We start from the raw sequence: 24,474 nt of genomic DNA on the forward strand, positions 1-24,474 counted from the left end.
TTAGATAATTTTATGTAATGTTTAGAGAGAACTATTTGGAAGGTTCCAGATGAGGTCGTTAGTTGCTGTTGAGTGGAGGAGTATGCCTAATTATTGCCTGTAAAAGAGATAGAGGTCTGTAGGAAAGCTGATATGAGCTTACCTGTACAGTCTCAAAAAAGCAGTATTTATACTGAGTATATTATTTTTAATATCCAGTACTTCCCCTGCCTCAAGCCTGTGGGACTTTTTGTTTGGGGGTCAGGAGGGTTGGTAGGTTTTAGTAGACTAGGCAAGCAGACAGAAAAAAGCAAATAGATGTAAAGAGAAACTAAAATTGTGTTGCTTTGGCTTTGCGACACTACAAACTGGAAAAGAGGGTCTAACATATTTAATTTGCTCATAACTTTTAATGTTGGGTTCTAAGGAGATGATTCTTTTTGACATCATCTCATGTCTCAAAAGGGCATCTTCACACTGCATAAGGAAATGGTTCTGCAGAGCAACTTATTTACTGAAAGGAAACACAACCCCAACTTTATAAGTATCTACTGGCCATAAGTTAGATGATATTTATTTACACAACTACAAAAGCCACATAGATGAAGCAGCTATTCTAAGCTAAAGAAACAAAAACAATACAAATTCTTCCAAGAAGTGGGTAAGGATAAATGCATGTGTAACATGGACTGTGGCTTCCATTCATTATCTATGAGTTTTTCCAGTCTTAAATCAGCTTGCCACACCACACCCAAGTTGTAATGAATAAAATCAATCAAGTAAAAAGAGCTTTTAGGAAAAAAAATCACAGTAGCTTGAAGATGCTCATTTTTGAGATATAAGAATATCTATTCCATTATTAGTAAGTTGTTGCTTAGGTATTTTTTCTCCTATTACAAATGAGAAATTAATCCAAGTTCAACAGTCCATGTCCACTAAGCTTAAACTAATGAGCTAGTCCAGTGTTACAAAATGACATAACCGAAGAAAGTAGTCATGTTTTTTTTTAGTGAGGTGAAACAGTTTTCTAATACCTGGCTTCAAGCTTGACACTCCACAATTGAGGCTTCCTTCAGCGCCAGGATGCAAATAAAATTACAAACTTCTTTTATCTTGCACTTAATGACCTTTTCAGGTGTAAACTCACATGGCAGCAATTTTCATGATCTCTTATTATCAATGGAATCTTGCTATGGTTTCTTTTGTGTTTGAAAAGAGGCTGATTATATTTGTCTACTGGATGAGTTCCTTTTGGTAACTGAAACCAAATTACCTTTACCAAGCTGTGCACAGTACCTTCTGTCCAATCTGTGACCTGAGGACAAGTAGGGACTAGAGGCCATTTCAACTGGTTTAACTCTGCCACCTTTACAGTGTTTTCATTTCAAAATATAACAGCATTTAGAATTGGTTCACGAGAAGCATGATTCAAGAAGTTTTGAAAACGCTTATCTTGGTATCTGCTGCAACAGGCAATTTTTGAAGGTTAAATATCTAAGACGAATTATTTTTTTCCCCCTCTAATTTAGCTGTTTAATATGCAGCTCTTGTTCTGCCCCTGTTTGCTGCGCTTGTAGCATAACCGCGCAAGCAACTGAGCCGGCGCGGGCGAGCAAGCCCGTGCACGGAAGCAGCGGTGGAGCCCGCGGGGAGCGACCGTTCCTTGCACGACCGGTAACGGACGCCCCAGGCAGCTGCCGGTGACGAGGAAATAGACGCCGACTCGACGCGAGCGCCCCACAACTGCGGCTGGGCGCGCCGCGCCGGGGCCGCCTCAAGCGGGGGCTGCCGCGGCGGGGGCGGGGCCGCACCGCCCCTCGCGGGCGGGGCGGGGGCGCCGAGGGCCGCGCCCAGAGGGCAGGGCTAGGCTCTGGCAGAAGACCCGGATGAGAGCTGTCGCTGTGGTGTGACGCCACGCGCTGCTCCCTGCCAATGCGAGGGCGCCGCCGCGGGTTTTGAACGGCGGGAAGCGGCCGCAACTGTCAGCGGTCCGGTCGCGCGCGGGGCCGCTCCGCCACCGTCCGGGACCGAGCGTACAGGCGGCGGTGGCTGCCGCTGCTATCGCCAGGCAAACTGGGGCTCCGGCCGGTCGCGCCGCGCCTGGAGAAGGGGGGGGTCTCTGGCCGTGGGGCTTCCCTCGCTGGGCCAACGGCGGGCCGCGGCTGGTAACGGTGGCCGGGGCGGGATCGCCTCCGTCGGGGCCGCGCGTGGGAGGCGCCTCTTGGGGCAGCGCCTTTCCGAGGAGAGGCGGCTGGTCGGTCGCCGTCCCCCCCGCAGAGGGGCAGGGCGGGCGGGTGGGGGCTTGCCGTCCGTGGGAAGGAGCCGGGTGCCGGCCGCCTTCACCGCGGTCTCCTGCTCTCTCCCGGCGACGGGCCCACCCGCGGCTCCAGCCCGCCGCCGCCCACTCAGTGCCCGCCTCTCCGCTCCGTGTGGAGACCTCAGCCCACTCTTCGGAGCGGACATGCCGCGCTTTGTTGCTCCAGTAGTCGGTGATCGTGACGATAGCCATTCGGCCAAAATTGAATTGAAAATGACCATTTCTGTGTGGTTCCTGCATTTGTTGGTCTCTTTTATGTATGCACACACATCTAAAAAGCACCACGAGCTTTTCTGTTGCTTTTCTGTGCGCTTTCCTTTGTGTTGGGGAGTACTATACTACACCAGCTTACTGAGTTATTTGTCCTTTTTATTTCGAAAGGTAAAAGATGGCTGAACACTTGAAAAAGCCCTTCAAAGACAGTCTGAGTGATATAAAAGAACGAATGAAAGAGAAAAGAAATCAGAAATGGTTAAGGTTGGGTAAAATTAACCAGATCTCGAATGTGAAGTGCAAAATAGCAAGTAAGATACTTAAATATTTTAAATCTCAATCTTCATAAGTTTTTTTTTTTTTTTAAACCAAGTTGAAATACTTTTTTGTTGCAGCCAACAGCTCCATGCAAATGAAGAGTATCCAAGCAAATAACAGAGCTCTAGCTCTGGCATTACAAGAAGAAAAGCTCAAACTGAGGGAAGCCCAAACTACCATTCTTCATTTAAGGGAAGAGTATCAAGGTCTGAAGGTTCAGATGTTTGATTTACGAAGGAAACTTAAGTTTGAGCAAGCACAGCGATCTGCTGAGGTATTTTTTATAATATCTTTATAATTCAATGAAGCTGCACATCAGAATCTACCCTAAATAATCCTCTGGTATCTTTATGAATTTCAATATTTCATGAAAAACTAACTTGATATACTTGATAGGTTTCTTGTATTTTCATCTGGTCTGATCAGTAACTATATAATTTTTGGTTACACTTTCTTCTGTAAGCAAAATCTATGCTCTGTGTATTTTTAGCACAGTTGAAGATACCAGATACATGTTTAGCTATAATACTGCAGAGAGGATATTACATGGGTAGTTGAATGTAACAGTAGCAAATATTATTTGCCTTCTTTCTCTGTTAGACTCGACTGTCAGCCTTGAATGAGATCATTTCAAAAGTTTCTCAGAATTTACTGGACTCAGTTGATCTCCTTGGCCCAGCAAAGAATTTGTGTTCCACAGATGTAAGTACCTTTTCCTCTGTGTGGGGGACTCCTCGTTAATTATTCTCTTTACCCTATTCCCCTTCTCCTCCAGCATACATACACACAATTTTTGAGATCTGAGCTTTAGTTTGAATGCAAGATTGGTCCTACGTTTCCCAGTATGAGACAGGGTCCCACTGTGGTGGTGTATAATAGGCTGTTAGTGGGACCGCGACTCTATTAATGAAGTGAGTGAGGCACCCTGATTTTCTGTGGCTTTGTGTCTCGTGTCCCCTGTGTCTTCCTCATGGTTCCTTCCTGCATCCGCTGTTTGACTGGTCTGGTAGTACGCGTTGACTTGCTGGAGCTGAGTATGTGAGATTACACAACACTTCTGTGCGTTTGCCAACTGGTTGCTGCCTGTGCAAGTGTTGAAGAGATCAGGAGGTATTGCTGATCTTGGAACGTAACCAACTTTGAAATTTTTACTTTCCTTTGGAATTCACTGGCCAGTATTAAGCAAATAAAAAAACTAGAAATTGAATAAGCAGTGATAACTGCAATGTCTCTAGGAAATAAGATAAAGTAAAAACAGTCAAGGGACTCTTTGGCCCTTCTGTGTGTAACTTAGCTCCTGTCTAAAATTTGTATATGGTGCACACGTGCTTCAGCTGTTTAATCACAGTAAGATCTATTTTGTTGACAGAACCAGAGCGGGTTTTCTTCAGTGCTTGAAAATAATTCTGGTGTCATAGGACAAATATGTTCTGTGTGAGTATCTTTTGTTAATGCATATTTATGTTTGAAAAAATGGTAACAGTAAAGTTTTCTGACTAGAAAGGGGAAGAAATCCAATGTAACATAAGTAATTCATTGTCCTATTTGATTTTATTTTTTTTCTTTTAAAGAAGGCGTTCACCATTTGCTAATGGAGATAACTGTATACTTCGAAGGGAGATGGAGGCTGATAGTGATGGAAATGAGCCAGCTCATTCTGTGTCAGAGATCTGCCAGGAATCTGAGAATACCATTTCCTTAATCAAACTAGTTCCAGACAAAGGTACCTAAATCTAAGTAGAAATCAGACATTATTCCATTTTGAACTTTTTTTTTTAAAAAAAAAAGTGAGTATAAGTTTAAAATATAATTACTGCTTTTAAAGTAATTATGAAATAATTTTCACTTGTTATTGTAAAGTGTCGATGTTAATGTCAGCAAAAGGTAAACTTTTTGAACGAAGATGCCTAGCAAAATGCAGAAAGAATTCGAAAATGTCTTTTGTATGCCTGCAATCTAGTTTCATTATCTACCAAACTGCTCAGCAGAGTAAATTCATCCTTACAGGTGTATTAGCATTTATGCAATCAATGACTGCTAACGAAGAAAGATATACAGGAAAATAAATATAAAAATAAACATAAACTATAGAAAATTTTATATAAAGTACTACAAATATTAGCATAAATACATGTATACTTAATTGTATTCATTTATAAATTCAAAAATCATAATTTATTTATGAATGGATATAAATAAATAAATATGAAGAACCTTTCCAAACTATAGCAGTTTGGAGGAAAATCCTCAAGCTGCAGTATACTTAAGAACTGCTTTCCAGAGGCTGTCTTAAAGGTTATCTTGGTTGCAATATACTGGGTTGCACAAATCTGAAAAAATTCTAATAGTCTAATTGTTGACAGTTTCAGAACTTGAACAAAACTTCTCCAGATTGTAAATATTTAGCTTAATATGAATTTTCATCTTCAATTACAAGGGCAAACGTCTGATTTCCATCTGGATAATGCAGCATCAGAGTTGGAAAATCTTTCTTCAAGTGAAGATAGGCGATTTGGTAATATGTTACCAAAAAGTGTGTCCACTAGGCGTCGCTATTCAAAAATGAGAACTCATGATGAACTTTGCACTGGTGTCTTGGACCATTCAGAAACACCTGATTCAACAAGAGAGCTTTCTAAACAGGATGAAATTAGACTTGAGGAAAGTCTAGAGAAATGTACTGTAGAAAACATAAATTCAGATATTTCTCAGTTGAATAAAAACAAGGTAGGTTCAGAGCTGGTGTTGAGGCAGAGAGATTCTGCAGCTGCCCAGTTCAGTTCAGAAAACATATCTGATTTTAAACAGCATGAGCATAAAAGCAGAGAAGACTCTCAAGTAAGGAGAGAAAAGCATCAGAAGGGGAAACGGGAAGGGACTAAAAATACGTCCAGACCAAGATCAAAGAAAAGACAGGGTAAAGAGACTTCCAGAGAAAAGTTGGATTTCTTGGGTGGTTCCAGTGATGCTTATGACTTTCATTTTGAAGAGTGTGTCCATGTTACACCTTTTCGACAAAATAAGGTGAATGACACAGATGATACTGGTGCGGATGACAAAGAATATTTACCTGAAACTGATAGCACTGAGTCAAGCAATATTGAAGAAGATTCAGATGATAGCCTCTATGTACCTTATACGAGTAAATCAAAAAAATGGAAGAGTTCAGTGGGCAAAAAAGATGCATCACCAATCCATGCAAGACCAAGATCTAAAAGATGTCTGGCACAGCGTGAGCAGAAACTCCAAAACGAAAAAGAAACTAAAAGCAGTAAATCAAGTGACAAGTCTATTAGTAAGTTTGGAAATTGTTCTGTAATTATTGTTTTTATGTTTTATTGAGGTACACTATTGTTTCAGGGATTTAAGCTTTTTAAATCTAGCTTCTTTCATAAATGCACTTGGAATGATCTTGTAAAAATCATTAAATTAATTCTTCTAACTATCTTTCTTGATAGCAAATTAAATTAAAAAGCTTGAATATTTTAAGTTGATCATTTTTCCATTAAATTAAGAGTAAATAAGAGGGAGATAATAGGTACAGCTGAGAGTTAACTTCATGTCTAGTATATTCCTAGACATTGCCTTTTAAGATCAGTATTTGCTGGAATTATCTTAAATGAATAATGATACAGTATACCTTAATTTTTTTGCAGGGGAGCCTTCTGAACCATCTCGTGGTCTTTCTGATGTTACCAACACTGCTTCATCACTCCTCACTGGGAATGCGCTTGTTGTCCCAGAAAGCGAAGGATCTCCAGCTCCAAAACGCAAGAGAAGCTGTACTCTTACTGTGAGCTATAAAGAACCAAGTATTGCAGGGTAGGTGTCTTAATTTCAGGTTGATATGAAGTTCATGACACTCCATCAAATGGAGAATTTGAGGGAATTACTTAAAAATTTCAAATAAGTTCTTAACAAAACATTCAAAGAAGGCTCTGATGTTAGTAATAAGAAATAGTTCACGTAAAATTGAACTTACTAGTTGGAAGTTAAAATGTTTTAAATGGAGGGCGGAAAACAAAACTCAATCTTGCTGTATTATTTTTACAGGAAGCTTAGGAGAGGAGATCCATTTACAGATACGTATTTCTTGAATTCTCCAATTTTCAAGCAGAAAAAAGATGTTAAACGCCATTCTGTTAAAAAAGAATCTCTGTCAAAATACAACGAGAAATTTGTTGGTTGTCGTTGAGGTTTCCTGTCACACTCACAAAACCATGAAGAAAGGAAATTTTTACCCAGGAAATTGTTACACAATAACATCTGATACAATATGCAGTTATGTCTAGGTGTCTAATACTAAGAATATAAAATTAAGGTTTTTCATTTTTAATGCAGAGACTTGTTTTTAATGAAATATTATTTTATATTGAAGACACAAAACTACTTTCATAATTCAGATGATTCTGTTCAAACTCTTTTTGGGAGAAGGCATTCCTGCAATATGAGTCTGTGGGTATGTCAGAAATATTTGATGGAAAAGACAGTGAACATAATTTTATAACTTTAATACCCTACTTGATGTCACAGTGATGGGCATGGGTGAATTTTAAGTGTTTAAGATCATTGGATTTTTTTAATCAATCATGTTTGTACAGATCTTGTTTATGTCAAGGTTGTAGTTTCATATTGAAGCTCATAATAAATGTCTTAGTGTTGAAAGGAACTCAGAATTGGTTGGCATTCTTTTTGCACGGCTTCTATTGCTGCTTCAAATGTAATATTCTAAGTAGCATCATCAGCTGTAGGCACACTGCAAAACAGTGTTCTTCCTCTCACATTTTATTTAGTATAAACATGTTCAGAAGCAAGTAATTTGGTTGTGTAGCTGGAGCTCAAAAGTAGCAATTAAGAGTTGGTTGGGACGGCTATGCACGAGTTAACAAACCCAATACAACTTAAATTTGTTTTGTCTTGTCTAACTTTCTGTGACGGTTGTGAAAAGAGTGCTTTGCCCTATTTATAAAACATCTAAAAACTATAAATGGGTTACATCATGAATACAGTAAGAGGAAAGCTGCATTCACAGTTAAGTGGGCAACAGTCTTGCCAATCTCACTTCACTAGGCATAAGATCACTGGTACCCTAAAATTCTAAATCTGAGTGTAAACCTTTAGCACTGTAGGAACTTAGGCAGAATGATTTCTTAATTTTCAGGTACTCTTTCAGCAAACAGAGCCTTGCAACTGCTGTTTACTTAGGGACAGAAGGCAACTTGATATGCAGAACAGCCCGAAGCAAGTGGACTTGGTTTTGGCTTGAGTGAGTTTGAAGAATCACTGCAGTTCATTCTCGCATGTAGGAAGGATTTTTAATTCCTCTTGGTTGGTGTTCCTGGAATTGCCCTAGGAAAAAGGCTAAGCCTTTTCTGGAAGTTACTTGCTATACTCTGAAATATTCATGGTATGCCCTTATGTGACATCTTCACTGGTAGATAAAAAGACATCTCTTCACACTCTGTCATTACCTGTCAGGTATTGGACAGGTGTAGGGTTTATTTACAGCATGCAAAGTAAGTGTACCCTTTGAGTAACTGTAGTTGATGGTAGGTAAGTATAAGCTCAAAACAGACAGGATTTTACTTTTGTAGGTGTTAATATGTGGCTCTTTAGTGGGCAAAAAAAAAAAAAGCAAAGAGCATGTTCTGTGAGAGGAAAAATCAAAGCTTTTGCATAGGTAAATCAAAGAATTGTTTGAGGTATTAAGGCAACTGGGGTCACAGAGCACTGAAAGAGCACTGTAGCTCAATTAGTATGAAACTGGGGATGCTATTTGGACTCTTCACAGCATTTTATACTGAATTCTCAGCTCAGTTTAGCATACCATAATGACTTAAGTGCTCCCAATGAACTGCTAGGCTTTCTGAACACTTGTGAAATTCAGTGTATATGTGGTGTAAAAATTAGTGAAAGAAGAGACCAAAAAAATAGGGTTTTGTGTGTGTATATATATATAATTTAAAACTATTCTGTACCAGTGCAATATATTAATTTTACAAATGTAAAATTCATCAGCTGTTAAAGCATTTGCAAAACCACATCCTACTGTAACTTTATTGCACAGTATCTATGAAAATATTAATTTTTAAATTAGGAAACAAATGTTCCAATATAGAAGAGACAATCTGATTGAAAGACAATAAGAAAATTACTCTGAAAATAACAAAGTTTCACAGGATACCAAGCTTAACAGGTGCATCTGTAGGCCCAATCTACAAAATAGGATTATAGTATCCAGTACTGGCTATAAAACAACTCTCTCACTGTACCTTAGTTATAGATCCAAATGTAGGTCAGGCTAATTTCATATGAAGCACTGAGGCAATTCTAGTGTTAACATTTTTGAATACCTTGTGTACCACACTGCTTCCAGGTAGGTTCTGACATACTTACTGAATCAACTTGTAATTTAACATTGCACAGGCATTTTGTAGGAATATATTCTTTGATACAACATAAGGTTGTTTTTTCCAACCTTATCACTACTGAACTTTACCAGTGTAACACCTGTAAATACAAAACACCAAGAATAAAAGTTAAATTTATTCTTCACAAAAGCAGTTATAAACTTTAATTAGAAAATGTCAAGTGACAGCTTTTAGGCCTGTACTGATCTCCATTAGGAAGTTAGGTGTACCTCTTAAATGTAGTGTAAGCAGCAAAATATTTTTTTATATATATATATATATATATATATATATATATGTACTCAATTTGATGATATACTAACATGAGTTGTAAAATGTTAATATGTTCCTGGGTCTAAATAATCACAGTTAATAAGTATTTACAATAAAGCTTGGTAGAAAATCCAGTTTACCACAGAGGGAAATAGATAAGCTAGAAGCTGTCATATATTGACTAGTTTTGTGTACAATTGTTTTATCTCTACTTTAACAATCTAAAGAATTTATCAGTTGAAAGTAGGAAATGGTGTGGATCATGAAGTGCATCAAAACCTTATCCCTACTAAGCCAATTAAAATTAAGTTAATATATACCAACCGGACTTTCTGAAGTTATTTTGTGTACTTACGTCCTGCATAAGCCAAGTCACTATGACATTATACATCCAACCAAATTTTTATTTCATTAGTGGTTATGAGATTGCAATTTGCAGGTAAAATATTTCTCAAAACCCCAAATCAATAGAAAAACTTGCATCTATCAAAGATTTCAGGAGTTCTTTCTCAGAAGTGGCTGCTTTTCTCTTACAGCTTCTCAACCAGCTGATTCTTTTAAAAATAAATCTTATTTAAAAAAAAAAAACAACACTATAATGAAACAAATGTTTCAGACCCTCACCCCAAACCGTTATTTTCCCTTACTGTTTTTTTTTTTTACTGGAGAAAAAAAAAAAACTTTCAAATAGATACTGTAAGCTATAGCATTCACATTCATTGTCTAGGAATTTTCTTCATATTCCCAAACATGTGCAATTTCCCACATGTTTTGAGGCTGTAGCTGATAAACTTATGAACATACTGTAATGGCCACACAAAAGAAATTTTCAGTAATTTTAAATACATTATAAAGCATTTTAATAAAATAATTTTTGTAACTTCAATATAATATGTTTGCAAAACTAAAAAGGTTTTTAAAAGTGCTAATTATTAAACAAAAGTTTCTTGAAAAGTTGAAGTCCCATAGCTCCAAAATATAACGGCTTCTCTTGCCCATAAAGTAGGCACACTGACTGGTTGTAAAAAAGACAAAGTGTCACTTGTCAATTAATCCAGCTTCTTTAATTTTTGTGTAGAAGAATTTCTCCAGTATATTGGCACATTTGTAGTATTCACTCTCGGGGGGGTTGTACTCTCTGCAATTTGTAAAGACTCGCTGCAAGTCTGCCATGAATAATTTCTTAGACACGTAGTACCTATTCTTGAGTCGTTCACTCATTGTTTTGAGATCTGTACAGGAAAAAAATAGATTAGCACTGTTTGAGTCATACATTTTGTGTATGTAATATCCTTTTATATTACTTTGCCATTTAAAATGAAATGATGGCAAAGCTAGGATTTGGAATTATTAATTGCCCTAATCTAAGCTTTGATCCCGATACCTTGTAAATGCATGGGAAAACTAACTTAAACAGCATCGGTTGAGCCCCTAAAACTAAGCAATATTTTACTATAAGAATTATTTCACACAGAGGTTTGGGTTTTTTAGGTTTTTTTTGTTTGTTTTTGGTTTTTTTAAGATTAAAGCATCACTTTTCTGTTCTCACACTTTGTGTTTTCTGTGGGTATTAATTGCTGTGTATGTGAGGCACAGCTATTGTGAACTCTGCTGGCAGGGGCCTTAGCAGCATGTAAGTAAAGAATTCAGATGACATCTCAGGATATAAGTTAACTAACATACTTGCTTCAGCGCAAACAGCAGAAAGCAGACATGTCTATACTGCAAGCAATACTTGTGGCTTTGAAGAAGAGATTTAATTTTTTCCGTAATCTACATATATTTTAGTTATAGCTTCAAAGTTATAGATATGTATCCCTGTCTGAAAGTGACATAAGAATTGATCTCTCCCACCTTCATAGTACCATACAAACTACTATTCCTTACAAAAAATTCTTTAAAAAATGTTTTCCTTTATACTAAAATCCATCATCCATAAAATACATAAGTCACCTCAGTGTTCTCCACACAGTTCATTTCCTGGTAGTTCTTACGAGGCATTTTAAAACTTGTTCTACACTGTAAGTGCTAGGAATGAGTACAGGAATCCTGAAGTGGGAGGTGTGCTGGATGCCTTGGCATTTCTCATCTCAGATGCTCTAACAGCTATTTCTTAGCAGTATTTGAGTCTGGGCTTCAGCAGCACCTTTGTGAATCTTAACAGAAATATCTAAAATAGAAAAGTCTTACTGCCAACAAGCACTCTAGGCAAAGCAGAAGCTAAAGACCTCCACAGGAAAGAAGTTAAATCTCAGAACATAGAACAGTTTCAAAAGTGATGTGTCTATAAAATTAGAGTGACAGTCCCTTTATTTCCTACAAAGGTTTTCTTTTTTTTTTCTTTCTTTCTTTTTTTTTTTTTTTTTAAGATTTGAATTTGGAAAAATAGGGAGAAGCACTATCAAGATGACAACAGGGAATTATTTAAGAAAAGAAAATCTTTTACTTTGCTGGATACTCTCAAATACCTCTTCCAGTGATATATAATTTGCTATTCCCTAGTGTTACACAGTGTTTTGCAAAAGCAAGGGCAGTCTAAAAAAAATTTTTTTTTAAGGTTAATAACAAGCCAAAAATTCTCAGTTGATACTTGGTTATTGTCATTCTGTAACCTGGTACAGTGAATTTGTTTACTGCTTTGCAGCTGAAGGCTTATTGCTCTTGGTAGTACTTTGAGAAAAAATATTCTTGAGCTCCTCCCTCATTTTCCATTAGGACAGACTCTGACTTCTGCAGAATGTATTCTAGTATGCCATGTTGCTAATAGATTTGCCTTAAGTAAGAGTTGATTAATAAGCCTCTATTCCTATAGAGTAAAATACGTAATTAAAACAGAAGTTCTTTACTGGCATATACAGTTAGTATACAGCTAGGCCTCTTCTAATTAGAACCAATAATGTTTATGTAGGTCAAGGTATTATAGTGATAGATATAGTGAGCTAGGATTTCAAGTATCTAAGCAAAATGTGAAAAGCAAACATCTGTTTAGGAAAGTATGAAACTGCTTAGATACTAAAATTCCCAGATTAATCTGATTTCTTTTGCTAAACATTCCATGTACTTCATAAAGAAAAAAAACAACAACACTGAACACTTGAGAAAACAGATTCATAAACCACACGCACCTTTTCAGGTTCTTATCGAATTGCTCAGTTCCATCTCTACAAGAACTGTTTGGAAGCATTTTTGTACTTGGCCTAAAAGCATTTCTATTTAGCTTTTGAATAAAGCTCATCAAGGTACTAGCATTTGGGAAATACTAATGCAGTGATTTCAGATCTCACATTGCCATTATTGAAGAAAAATAAAATCACAATTAATGACTCCTCCAATACGTCATTTACTGCTTAGGAGAAAAAAAAACCATTTGAATGTGACACTAGCTCTCAGTAGCAAAAAAATGTTTTAAATAAGTCAATGCTAATGTGTCACCAATTTTTCAAGCATTTATCATATATGTTAAGTTGGAATATGCAAGAGAATAATGCAAAATTATGGTAATATACCAGAGCCAATTTGAGTGCATGTAAGCATAATAGGAAAATAACACTTTAATATGAAAACAACATATTAAAACAAAGGTTCTTCACCTTTCATTTTGCAGGGCCCCTTGTCTTAGTTACAGACCTTTGGAAGCATTCCCTGGAATCCCAAGAACCAAAATGAAAAACACTGTATTACAACTCCAAATTTTGAGCAGAATTTAGGGATTATTTCTGGGCATTTAATGAGGTATTTGTCATTGAATACATGAAGAGATTTCTACTTTAGTCTCATCCTGCTTCACTCCTGCTTTACACAGAACCAGAAGCTCAAAGTCGCCAAAGTGACATGCTATATGAATAGCCAACTGCTGAGAGTTAAATCTTCTGAGTGGGAATGGTTAAGCCTTACCAACTGAAAAACCTCATTAAGTTTGTACTCATTAAGTTTGTTCAGAAACTCCGTGTATGGACATTTAAATCAGATTAGGAGTAATTGATTTAAGTAGATGCCTTATCATCAACATACACAAAACCACTTGACATTCCTAAATCATCATAAAGGGGCTTGCTGCAAGGGACTGCATTGATGTAGTTAAATGAGTGCAACTTGTGTGTGCCAAAAAAGTTCAAGCATTGTGAAACAGTTGCATCAAGTCTATGCTTAAATCACACAATGCTTTTCATCATTTGAATGTCTAGCTAAACATTTGTTTCCCTTAAAATTATCTGAATCTATTTTTTGAGAAAAATGTTTATATGACAAAACTATACGTTTTGCCATAATACGCTTGTCTGATGAAGCCTCACAGCACACTGTTACAGCTGTAAGGAAGAAACTCTAGATGAGATTCAGCTCCCATTAAGTCTCAAATTTAAGTGCCTACATATGAACTGTATGTCCAAAGCCTAATCACAGTATGGAATCTAGAGAGCTGCTCAGCTCACTGTAAAGCAGACACTGGCTGGCTGGTCAGTTAAATCCCTCTCCACTGACTACAGGGAGAGTTTGGCTCCATCTCCCACTTGACCATATGGCTTTCGTATCACAGATGAACAAGGGAAAAAAAACAGTACTTCTGAAAATAATAAGCTGCAGGAGCACTTAACAAAACAGGAGGAAAAAAAAAGCCCTACATACATGAGAGGTGACCTTAGGAGGTAGTTAAAAAACTTACAGCCATACCTCGCAAACATCCTACCATTTAGTCTGTACAGAAATGTAAAGACAAAAGTTAGGTTTTGTATTCGATAGCACAAGAAAAAAAACAATGCTGTTTCTTTTTAATTGAAATTACGTCAGGGATTTTTGTACAATATCAGTATGCTGGTAATGAGAGCAGAAAGAAAGCAGCAGCTGATCATGAATCAACATGTGGGTTAGTTGCACTGGGTTCCTTAGTTGAAAAAATAAAGGAAAACCAAAACAAAGACCTCAGCTTAATCCTAAAATGAGAGCTGCTTCTACCCCCTGCCTCACCCCCTTGCCCCTCTGGGCAAAAAAAGTACAGACAATACTTCTACTTTGGGCTTGCCAACCCAGGCAGCAAGTTCTTCATAACCACTGAAAGGTGTATTCAGATTAAACAATCATTTAGCCTCTGCTCAGAAAAACAGAAAAGGACTACTTTGCCAAGTCGTGGCACAACATTATTCTTCTTCGTTGGTAGAGAATACATTTGCATCAGGGATACAGGAAGCTGACTGCTGTTTTTATGAAGTATGCATCTATCTGCTCTTTGGAAATGATTAGTTGAATATAATAACTGTTAAGCCAAATTGGTAGGCACAATCAAGGACTCTACTAACACTCTCCTTCTCTGAGAAACTGATTGATGATAATCTGCACTGAACTTGAATTTCATTCTCTAGTAACATTAAAAATACAGAAAGTGTAATCAGAAAGATGGGGATGAGTATTACATAAACAATGAAGAAATACCAGGATTCAGTTTTAAATCAGTCACAATACAAATTGAAACAAGCATCTGTTTAGGACCACACTGAATCATCATATAAATTATATGACACACCAGTCAAAAGCAAAGAAAAACATTATTAGTGTTTGTGCACTTCCCTTTGCAAGTAATACTGTATAAACAATAGCTGTATGATTTAAAAAAAAAAAAAAAAAGGAAAGGATACAGACACCTTTACCAGATCCAAAATAAAGCTCAAAGTTATAAAACAGGTTCTTATAATCAGTTGCATGAAGCACTTTGCTAAACTTCATTTGAAGTGAACTCTACATTAAGTGTTAATTAGAATACCTGGTACTTTTGAAAAGGTTTCCTCTATGTGATTTAGGAAGCTTAAATACCCTTTCAAAGCAATCCAAACACTCAGGTATTCCTGAAAGTTTGCCTCAAGATTTTTTAGCCTATCAATAGGCTCTGCAATGACCAGTTACCACACAAAAGAACATATTCTTATAGCTCACATACATAAACTAGCTCAATCCCAAAAGTTTCTGACTGCATTGTTTAAGAGCTTGCCAGGACTCTCTAGGGTATACTAAGATTTCACATGTATATACCATAAATGCTTCACAAAGGTCACAAAATACTCATAAATTTCAAATGACAGCATTGTATTCTTGGCACTTCAGAGCTGCAAGTAATATATCTTTTAACATATGAAACAATAAGATTGCTACTTGTCTGCTAAGTCTCCAGCTATAAAGATTTTTAAACTCTATACTTAAAAAATGTTAATGTCATTACCCATGGGAAACCTTATAACTTCATAATATCCAGGAGCTTCTGTTTTCTTCACAGGTTCCATGAAGGGCCAAGCGCTTTGATGGCTCTTTGGTAAAGAAAAAAGTAAGGTATCTAATATGGAAACTCTATATTATAAATCATTTAAAAATCTTTACAGAAGGTAAAGTAGAACTACCACTCACCTTCACCTGCTGCAGGATGGTTTTTAATGTGCTGTAAAGCTGATCTGGATCCTTGGGCTCTTTACTTGAAAGAAAATATTAATATGAAAAGATTAGTTTGAAACTTCATTCCATAGTGTGCCCCTTACCTAAAAGCAACTCCAACAATTCAAGCATTTTATGAAAACAAAACAAAAAAAACACTTAAGAGCTCATTCATTGCAGATTATTTATCTCTGTTTTCCAATGGATGGAAGGAAATTTCAAACGACTTTTCTCAAAGTCATTTAAGACATTTCTCAAAGTCTCAAAACTGCTTCATCACTTTTCTTTGTGCAGCACTTACCCTCTCTCCTTTCCACTTGGTTTCCAGCCAGTCTCTCCTGTACACCAAAAACATTAAAGATTATACAAGAACTACAGGAGGTCAAAGCGTTAACCGAGTTAATGCAACTCTAAAAAGATAAGCCATTTCAGCACTGCCACAAAACAAAATTGGTTTGTTTTAATAAAAGCTAATCCTAATAAAAACCACAGCAATCTAGCTTCCAGGCCTATTTCATTTCCTACATGACCCTTTCTTCAGACTACTGCAAGAGATTCTAAAATATTCCTACAGGAAACACACATTTTTTTAAAATAATTCAATATATATTTTATTACAACCTTTGTAAAGATAAGTGATGTTGAAGTTCTCTTATATGTTTCCATAGGGACATAGAATAAATTGCAGAAGAGAGAGATGAAAAAAAAGATGATACTTAAATTTTAATTCTGTTTTGTCCTATTCCAAATAGGTCCATATTTAGCACAGAATTCATCCCTGTACATAACAGTGCATAACAGTGGTGCCAGAGGGAAATTGCTGACTATACTGTGATACAAAACAGAGAGGCATCACATATAAACAAAATTAAACGTGTACATAAAAGAACACTAGCCTGGGATGCCTTGGGGAAGTCCTGAAGACAGTAATTACAGTAGAAACATAACAATCTTCACAGAAATCAAATTAACAGATCAAAACAATTATATCATCAAAAAGCAATACATGGCTATATTAGTGTTTCTAGTCTTCAACCTTTCTTGGGCTGTTCTACTTCTGCTCTACATTAAAACATGTTGATACATACTAATTCCAGGAATGCTTTCTATAGGAATCTGTCGTACTCCATCTTTGAAGCAAGAAAGGCCAGGGTAGACTTTTCGAATCTGAGCTTGTTTCCTTTCTATCAGCTTTTTAATTATCTGTAATAACGAAGCAGAGAAACAAGAAAGAGCTTGAGGCAAGACACAGAGTTTGCTAAAAGGTGAACCACAGAGGATTAATACAAAAATGCGATGAACAGAAACACACTAGCATTTTGATCTTATAGTCTGTACATCCAAGGCTCCCACTAAAGTTGATGAGTAACAGCAATGAGCCACCTGGCCAAACACTGATTCTGGAGACGAGGCTAGCAGAAAAAATAACCCCTCCGATCTGTAGTCTGGGTATCAAATGGGCAACTCTAATAGACACTTCAAGGAGTATATATTTCTTCTCAGAGACGATACAATAGTAATCATAGATCACTGTATAATAATAGCTTTCTTTCTAACATTGGTGGACATGGGATCTCTGGAGGAGCAAGGCACTTTACTGCCAAGTGGGATGTTTTCAGTTGCTTTGGAACAATATGGAGAGTCCACCAAATCAGAGCGTGAAGACCGCAAAACAGCATATACTAATAAAGCTGCCCCAGAGCCACAATCTTCAAAACTAACTTAAGTTCTTAAATCACATTTTCAGAAGTGACACACCAATGGTTTGGGCCTAGAACGGTATTGCTGCAGTTGAGCCCGCCTCAGCTGAGCCTCTGTAACAGACTAACACGCAGTATGAAGAGACAAGTCTGTTTTTCCCTCCACAACATTCCTTCCCCAAGGGAAAGGTGACAGGTCCCGCAGCAGGCTGGGATCTGAAGAATAACCCAACCCAACCAAGCAGAAATGAGAGGGGAAAAATGACTTGTGCTATATGGACATTACTGACCAATACTTTCCCAATGAGTGAAAGTAAGAAGTTTTTGTGACCTAAAAAATGCATAGCCCTCAGACAGTTTTTCCTTCTGCAGCATGGGCCATATAGTTCTATTAGAAGGAAAATGATTGTTTGATAAAGAAGCTTTTTAAAAAAAAAAGAAAGAAAGAAATAGTGAGATTAGATGAACCTTGAAAGAAAAAGTTACCCTTGTAATTTATATTTTTTTCAATACCCAGGAGGGTGTTTAAACAAAGCAGGAAATTTCTTCATTATTATTCTGCTAATAAACTGCCTTTTTTATATGGAAAACTATGGTGGGCTAAGTAAAGGACATACCACATTAACCTGAAAATTGACAGCCTGGAATGTAAGACAATGCCTGATTTTTGCATTACTTGCATAAATAAATCAATAAAACCTTTCTTTCGGGTAAGCACAGGACATGTGGTACAAACACTCTATTCAAAGGTCACCTTTAATGAACACTACAGTGATTGGAAAAAAAAATTTTAGAAAGCTGCAGAGTAAATCAAAAAAAAAATCTCACAAAGTTTTGCTTAGCTATCATCTAAAATGAATACATTCAGTTATTATATACTGCTCAAAATATCAGTGCTTTTCCACATTTCTGTTATGGTAAAGCTAAAAAAGTAGAATTTAATGCTTCAACTGCAAAAATTATGGCACGGAGACTTGACTAAAAGAACTACTCTAATTAATAAAAATATACCATCTAATGTTTTAAGTACCAAAGCAAAGATGTAATCTAACACTGACTGAACCATTTTAAAACTAAGAAATCATCTTAAATGTGTGATTTTGGAAATGTCTGTTGATGATATTGTTCAGTTCTTCATTTCGGCCTTTACCTCTTTTTGCTTTTTAATGATGACAGAAAACTCTGTGTAGGGAATCCTTGGATTTAATTCACATCCCATTAACGTGGCACCTTCATAATCTTTGATGTAGCCAACATATTTTGCTTTTGGTACTTTAATATCTTTGGAGAAACCCTGCAGAAAAAATAAACGTAATCTGTCATGATGCCATTTTCTTTTTATATCAGTTTGAAATGAAAAACTAGGAAGATTTACAACATCATAACATTAAAATACAGACGATATGATGGAAAAAGTTACAAACCATGGTTTACAGTATTGCAAACACCTTCTTAACAGAGTCACTTGATATAATAGTTAATTGCTTATAGGCATAGGAAGAGGAAGGGGAGAAAGGACGTAAAGAGATGGAGGAAAAGATTTTTACTCCAGACAAATTTCCTGGAGTTTTCCAATAATTTTATATTTTAATATTAAAAGATGCCAGTACTGTAGCTGTCAGTTAAGGAGAGCCTCTGTTGAAGTCAATGAGACCTTTGTCCAAAGATTACAGCTATATCAGAGCCAGAAAGAACAATGACATTTTTTACATTTGTATTTGAAGTGAAAAAATAAGATACCAGACCCTAAGAAAAGTTCCAAAGGTTATATTAGAGTCTTGTGTAGTTCAAAAGGTAAATGAAAAGAAAAAAACAAAACAAAAAAACTCCCCAAAGTATTAACCAAGACAAAAAAAAAAAAAAAGCAGATTAGGACTCACACCATGGCTGCGTTTTATTCTTTTGTTGTAGTGGTATCTATGAGACCTCAGTCAAAATCAGAAACCCAACCAATACTTCTGCATTACAATTTACCATCAAAGGCTTCATTTCTGCAACCAAATGTACATGGAGACTAAGCAACTTTCAGATTGGGGAAGGGATATTTCAGAGGTGAAAAGGGTCTGTCTGCACTGATCTGAGAGCAGAAAACAAACCTATCTTTTATTTATTTTGAATGTGCAAAGAATGAGTTGTACTAGTTATATTCATAGAATCACAGAATGTTGAGGTTGGAAGAGACCTCCAGAGGTCATCTAGTCCCACACACTGTTCAGAGCGGGTCTTATCACATCAGGTTTCTCCGGGCCGTGTCCAGCCCAGGCTTGAGCACTTCTCAGGACAGAGATTCCACAACTTCTCCAGGCAATGTCTTCCAGTATTTCCCCACCCTCATGGTTTAAATATATATATATATATATATATATATATATATATATATATATATATATAAAATCTCCTTATACCTAATTGGAATTTCACACAATCCAACTTGTGTCCACCACCTCTAGTTCTACTGCTGTACACCTCTGAAGAGTCTGGCTCCATCTTCACTGTACCCTCCAACCAGGTAGTTGATATCTATTTAATCTACTGAATCTATTTGACAGATTAGACATCACACTCTTTCCTGAACTTGAACCTCATGATTCAAATCACGAGCAGCTGTGAGCACAAGATAGGTAAGTTCTAGCCTGTAGACAGTATGTCTGGTCCAACCTTATGCTTCTTCCAGAATCAGTGAAGGAAGTGAATGGAGAAAGTCCAGAGGCAGCCTAGTCATATTTTACTGTGTTGTTAAGACTTGACAAATTACAGGCTATACAGTACACTTACAGTCATAAGATTCCCTCAAAATAAAATTTATTAGAAGCCAATACCATACTAGATAAACACGGAGCATGTTTTGTAGGTTAAAAAAAAAATACATCTTACACACAAAATCACACTATGCATTTTATCCAGTATGCCAAGTGTATTCTTCAGTGTGCCAAGTTGCTTAGCTCATCATTACTAGATGTTTACTTCTCACATCAAGCTATTTCTTAGATTGACTTACTTGTTTTTTGAAGTAGCCAATAGCATATTCATCTGCATATGTGAGGAAGCTGAGAATGTTGTGTTTAATGTGGTATTCCTTCAGATGATTCATTAGGTGAGTTCCATAACCCTGTGTGAAATACATGAGGAAAAAGCTATTATGAAACCTTTTGGGTTTGTACACGTTAGAAGCTGTGGACCAAGGGTTATTACATATTACAGGGATTTCAAAACACAGTCTTTCCTCTAAATCCTATTCTAAAGATCTTCTGGTAATAACTTAGTGAGGTGTACCCAAGATCAAACTGTTTTCAGCCTTAGAAGGGTATCTTTATCACCCATCAGGAAACACAAAATGTCACAGCTTCTAGTTTCTGATTCCTTTTTAATCTAAAAGAGACCACAGTCCGGACTCTCTCTATGGGTATAGTGTGACTCTAAAGAGGTATGTTGCTCTGGAAGTTGTACTTCAAGGTAAACACAGTTTTTTGTCTTTTAACTTAAATATCAACTATTTATGATGACATATTTCACCGTTAACAAAACTACATATGTTTTAATATGAGGGCATTCTTTCTTAGCCATATCATTTCAAAATTACAAGGCAGTGGGAATGCCAAAACAATTGCTTCTAGAAGAACCCCAGTCTGAGATGAGGCCTCTATCTTATTAACTTCTTTACACCTGTAACAGAAATAGCCTCTGCCTCAAAGATTTTATAATCTTATCATAAGGCATAAAAGGGAATACTGAAACAGTTATTACCATAATAAGAAGCAGAAAATTATTAAGTCCACAAACAAATAAATGCCTTCTGACTGCACACAGGAATAATTCCCATTTTCATTTAGTCCCAAAGTAAATAGAAGGTTCCACTTATTCACATTTCCAAGTAAGCTATAGTTCTCCCCTTCTGCTTCAAGATGAGGAAATGTAAAACAGACAGGAAAGCCCATAAAAATGTGCTGTTCCTGCACATGTTCCAATTGTTAACATCATGGACAATAATTGGATACTTACAGAAACATACACAGAATGCTTTTGGGTACTCTTTTCTTGAATGCTGGGAAAATTTTTTACTTATGTACATAAGACAGAAAAATAAATTAGAAAATACATAATTCTGATTCACAATTTAATAGCCTCAAAGCTGGAAACAATCAGATAAAACCAAGTTAAGTAAGTGCTGGAAGCTGAATTAAAAAAAAATAAATAAATAATGATGACACACTCTTGAAAAACCTACCACTCTATGTACAAAATTTGTGCATTAATCTTTCCTTTCCAGCTAGTGTTTTGAGCATCTGTCATTCAGATAGTCAAAATGAGGATCTCATATATCTAACTTAAGGAAGCCATTAAAAGCCATATGTTTCACTTGTCAAAGCGGCACACATCATGCATGGTATCCAATACAAAGAAGTGGCTTGACACCTGATGGCGAGTTAAGTGGCACAGCATTTCCTAGAACTCAGAAGTGCTCAAGATCTGAAGGGACCTTCTAACTGCAAACTCAAGTTCTCAAGAATTCTTTAAAGAGGACAAACTCCGAAATGACTTTTTTTTTTTTTTTATGAAAACTGTTTTCCTTAAATTCAAACTAGAAGTACATGAGCTAGCCAAGTTCTTTATTTTCCTCTCATCAATGGGATGAAAGGAATCGTGTATGAGACTGGCATTTTATTTACACCTGAAACACTGCAATACATTCCAGTAATTCTCAAGCATCTAACCTCTGATAACAAATGTCAACTTTGTGCCTCACAGAAATTCCAGCAATTACGATAATTAGTTCAAACATTTTCTGTTGATCTATCATTTTTATAGCTTTCCCAGAGTTTATTCATCTGCACAAACACTTCTCAAAGTCTAATAATCCTAAAGGGAAACTAAGTCATGTACAGTAAAATTTAAAATAATTTTATAACATGGGGTCAAACTACCTTGAAGCCACTTCAGCTTTTAAAGATTAACTGTAAAGCAAAACAGTACCCATCTTCCTTAGCCCAGCCTCACATTGAATTAAAATATGAAGTTCTTTCCACCAAGAGTAGGCAGTGAGACCCATCTGTGAACATTTACTTTTTCCTCAATTACCTGCTGATAGGGGCCACCTTGCTCAAAAAGGAATGTGGGAAGGCCAGTTTTCAGAAATAGTCACCTGAAATGCACATGCGATGAGGCACCCCAAAGTGTAACAGAAGAAATTGTGCATTAAGATGCTTGTACATATATGCAACTTAGGCACTCTGAAGAGTCCTTTGTTTGCTGTATTACATTCTGAAAGGTTACCCTAGAGAACTACAACACACAGTTTAACTTCTGCAGTGCGGTTGGTTGTTTTAGTATAAGAAAACACCTTTCATGAATGATTTAGGCTTAGAATAGACATACCTAACGAATGTTCTATTATTGTTCACATTTGCTAAAACACTGGTTGCTTTTATGATAGGCCACTGCTAAGTACATGAGTGTTTCTCTCTAGCACTGAAGTTTAATAAAATCAATTATAACAGAAGTACTAAAAGTTGTCACAGACTTTCAACTCCCACTGTGTTACACTTCCACATCCAGAGCTCTTTGCTTCAAAACAGAGCACACAATTTCTGCACATTCAACTGTTACAAACTCTGAATTAATCCACACCTCAGCTGCACCAGTTTCAACTGAAAAATACATAGCACCATCTAAAGGCAAAATCCTGAATCAAATAGTCAAAGTTAGATCTACCTGCAGTCCTCGGCCGGGGAGGGGGGAGCGAACATTTCCTCCTATATTTAGTGCTCTACATTCTTTCAACATAACAGCCACTTCTCAACACTTTGAGAACATTTTGCAAAATTGAACTCAAGAGAGTTTATAGAATGGTGTGTGTGCTTATTCTGAGATGCAAAAGTATATCTAATTTTTTTTTTGATATCTCATTTTCACTGAAGTCATTTAACATCACAAAGTAGTTTAATATAAATTACTGTCACACACAATCAATACTTATTTCAGTCAACTATGAGGTGTTACACTATACTGAGAGGCAATTGCTGAAGACAGAGGAGTGAGTAGTCCAAGAATGGGAGATAATTGAACACTATTTTTGTGTTGAGGAAGATTTTTTTTTATTATTACAATTAATCCTATTACACTGACGTTTCTAAGTCCGCAGATATGTTCAGTTAGTGCACAGTATATTCAGAGTCACTGCGTCTTTCAAATTCTACTTCTGTTCAGCAATACTCAACAACATATTCAATATGACTAACAAAATTAGGAGCATATGCATTGGTGAGAACTGAAATATACTTAATAAACTCTAGTTGTAGAATTGTTTTTACCTTGACTTGCTCATTTGAAGTCACAGCACAGAAAACAATCTCCGTAAATCCTTGAGAGGGGAACATCCGGAAGCAGATACCACCAATAACACGACCATCTTTTATTAATGCAAGGGTCTTGTGTTTCCTGAGTAGACAAAAATAACAGCCACTTTAGTTCATGCAAGTAGCACGGATGTGTCATTTTCTCTTTTTTCAGAAACTTTATTCACTTTTTTCTGTAATGCTAAGACAATTGTGTATGTCTCTGTTAAGTTAGCTGCTTGTATCTATAGAAGAGCTACTGTTTTACCATCATGCTTTGAATTTACTGTAAAACTCATCATTAACTCTGTCTTTTAATAACATTAGTGCAATAAAGTCCTGGCCTTGCCAAATACTCCTAGATACTAGGGTAATACCAATAAAGAAAGAGTTATATTGCTTTCATTGACTCTGTTGCTAACAGCTATACCATTGCGCAGTTCTCTGCATGACTTTATCCTAAATTAGATATTAATGGAGTTGCAGGATAGAAAGCCCTTTCTAAGAGATTCCTGTACTCT

The 24,474-nt window shown here is 36.6% G+C and overlaps 2 protein-coding genes across 4 annotated transcripts in view; one reads left to right on the forward strand and one right to left on the reverse strand.

Moving 5' to 3' along the window:
* The first annotated feature begins 1,905 nt into the window (after positions 1–1,905).
* SGO1 (shugoshin 1) lies at positions 1,906–7,496 on the forward strand. 2 transcript variants are annotated; one of them, XM_067291514.1, is made up of 9 exons: positions 1,906–2,047; positions 2,678–2,820; positions 2,905–3,101; positions 3,428–3,529; positions 4,197–4,261; positions 4,399–4,550; positions 5,265–6,122; positions 6,484–6,649; positions 6,881–7,496. In XM_067291514.1, the coding sequence occupies exons 2-9, from the start codon at positions 2,685–2,687 to the stop codon at positions 7,020–7,022; spliced, it is 1,818 nt and encodes a 605-aa protein (XP_067147615.1). In that variant the 5' UTR covers positions 1,906–2,047; positions 2,678–2,684; the 3' UTR covers positions 7,023–7,496. The 2 variants fall into 2 exon arrangements, with proteins under 2 accessions (XP_067147615.1, XP_013796989.2); XM_013941535.2 differs by lacking the exon at positions 1,906–2,047 and having other exon boundaries at positions 2,284–2,820; positions 4,402–4,550.
* Positions 7,497–8,779: 1,283 nt separating this feature from the next.
* KAT2B (lysine acetyltransferase 2B) overlaps positions 8,780–24,474 on the reverse strand; it is a 47,526-nt gene continuing 31,831 nt past the window's right edge. The window contains exons 11-18 of one of the 2 annotated variants that reach the window (XM_067291515.1): positions 23,930–24,056; positions 20,620–20,730; positions 18,772–18,915; positions 17,010–17,124; positions 16,223–16,259; positions 15,898–15,961; positions 15,716–15,800; positions 8,780–10,742 (exon numbers count right to left, since the gene is read on the reverse strand). In XM_067291515.1, coding sequence (XP_067147616.1) covers positions 10,549–10,742; positions 15,716–15,800; positions 15,898–15,961; positions 16,223–16,259; positions 17,010–17,124; positions 18,772–18,915; positions 20,620–20,730; positions 23,930–24,056 — 877 coding nt within the window. In that variant the 3' untranslated portion in view covers positions 8,780–10,548. The remainder of the gene's footprint in view (positions 10,743–15,715; positions 15,801–15,897; positions 15,962–16,222; positions 16,260–17,009; positions 17,125–18,771; positions 18,916–20,619; positions 20,731–23,929; positions 24,057–24,474) is intronic. The other variant, XM_067291516.1, reaches the window with a different exon arrangement.

The sequence above is a fragment of the Apteryx mantelli genome, chromosome 2 (genome assembly GCF_036417845.1).
Source record: "Apteryx mantelli isolate bAptMan1 chromosome 2, bAptMan1.hap1, whole genome shotgun sequence".
NCBI lineage: Eukaryota > Metazoa > Chordata > Aves > Apterygiformes > Apterygidae > Apteryx > Apteryx mantelli.

What these genes read in the sequence shown, in the direction of transcription:
- SGO1 (XM_067291514.1), top strand. Translation starts at nt 2,685, where the DNA reads ATGGCTGAACACTTGAAAAAGCCCTTCAAAGACAGTCTGAGTGATATA. An exon ending in CAAACTAGTTCCAGACAAAG is followed by an intron (nt 4,551 to 5,264) that starts GTACCTAAATCT and finishes TTCAATTACAAG; the next exon opens with GGCAAACGTCTGATTTCCAT. An exon ending in ATCAAGTGACAAGTCTATTA is followed by an intron (nt 6,123 to 6,483) that starts GTAAGTTTGGAA and finishes ATTTTTTTGCAG; the next exon opens with GGGAGCCTTCTGAACCATCT.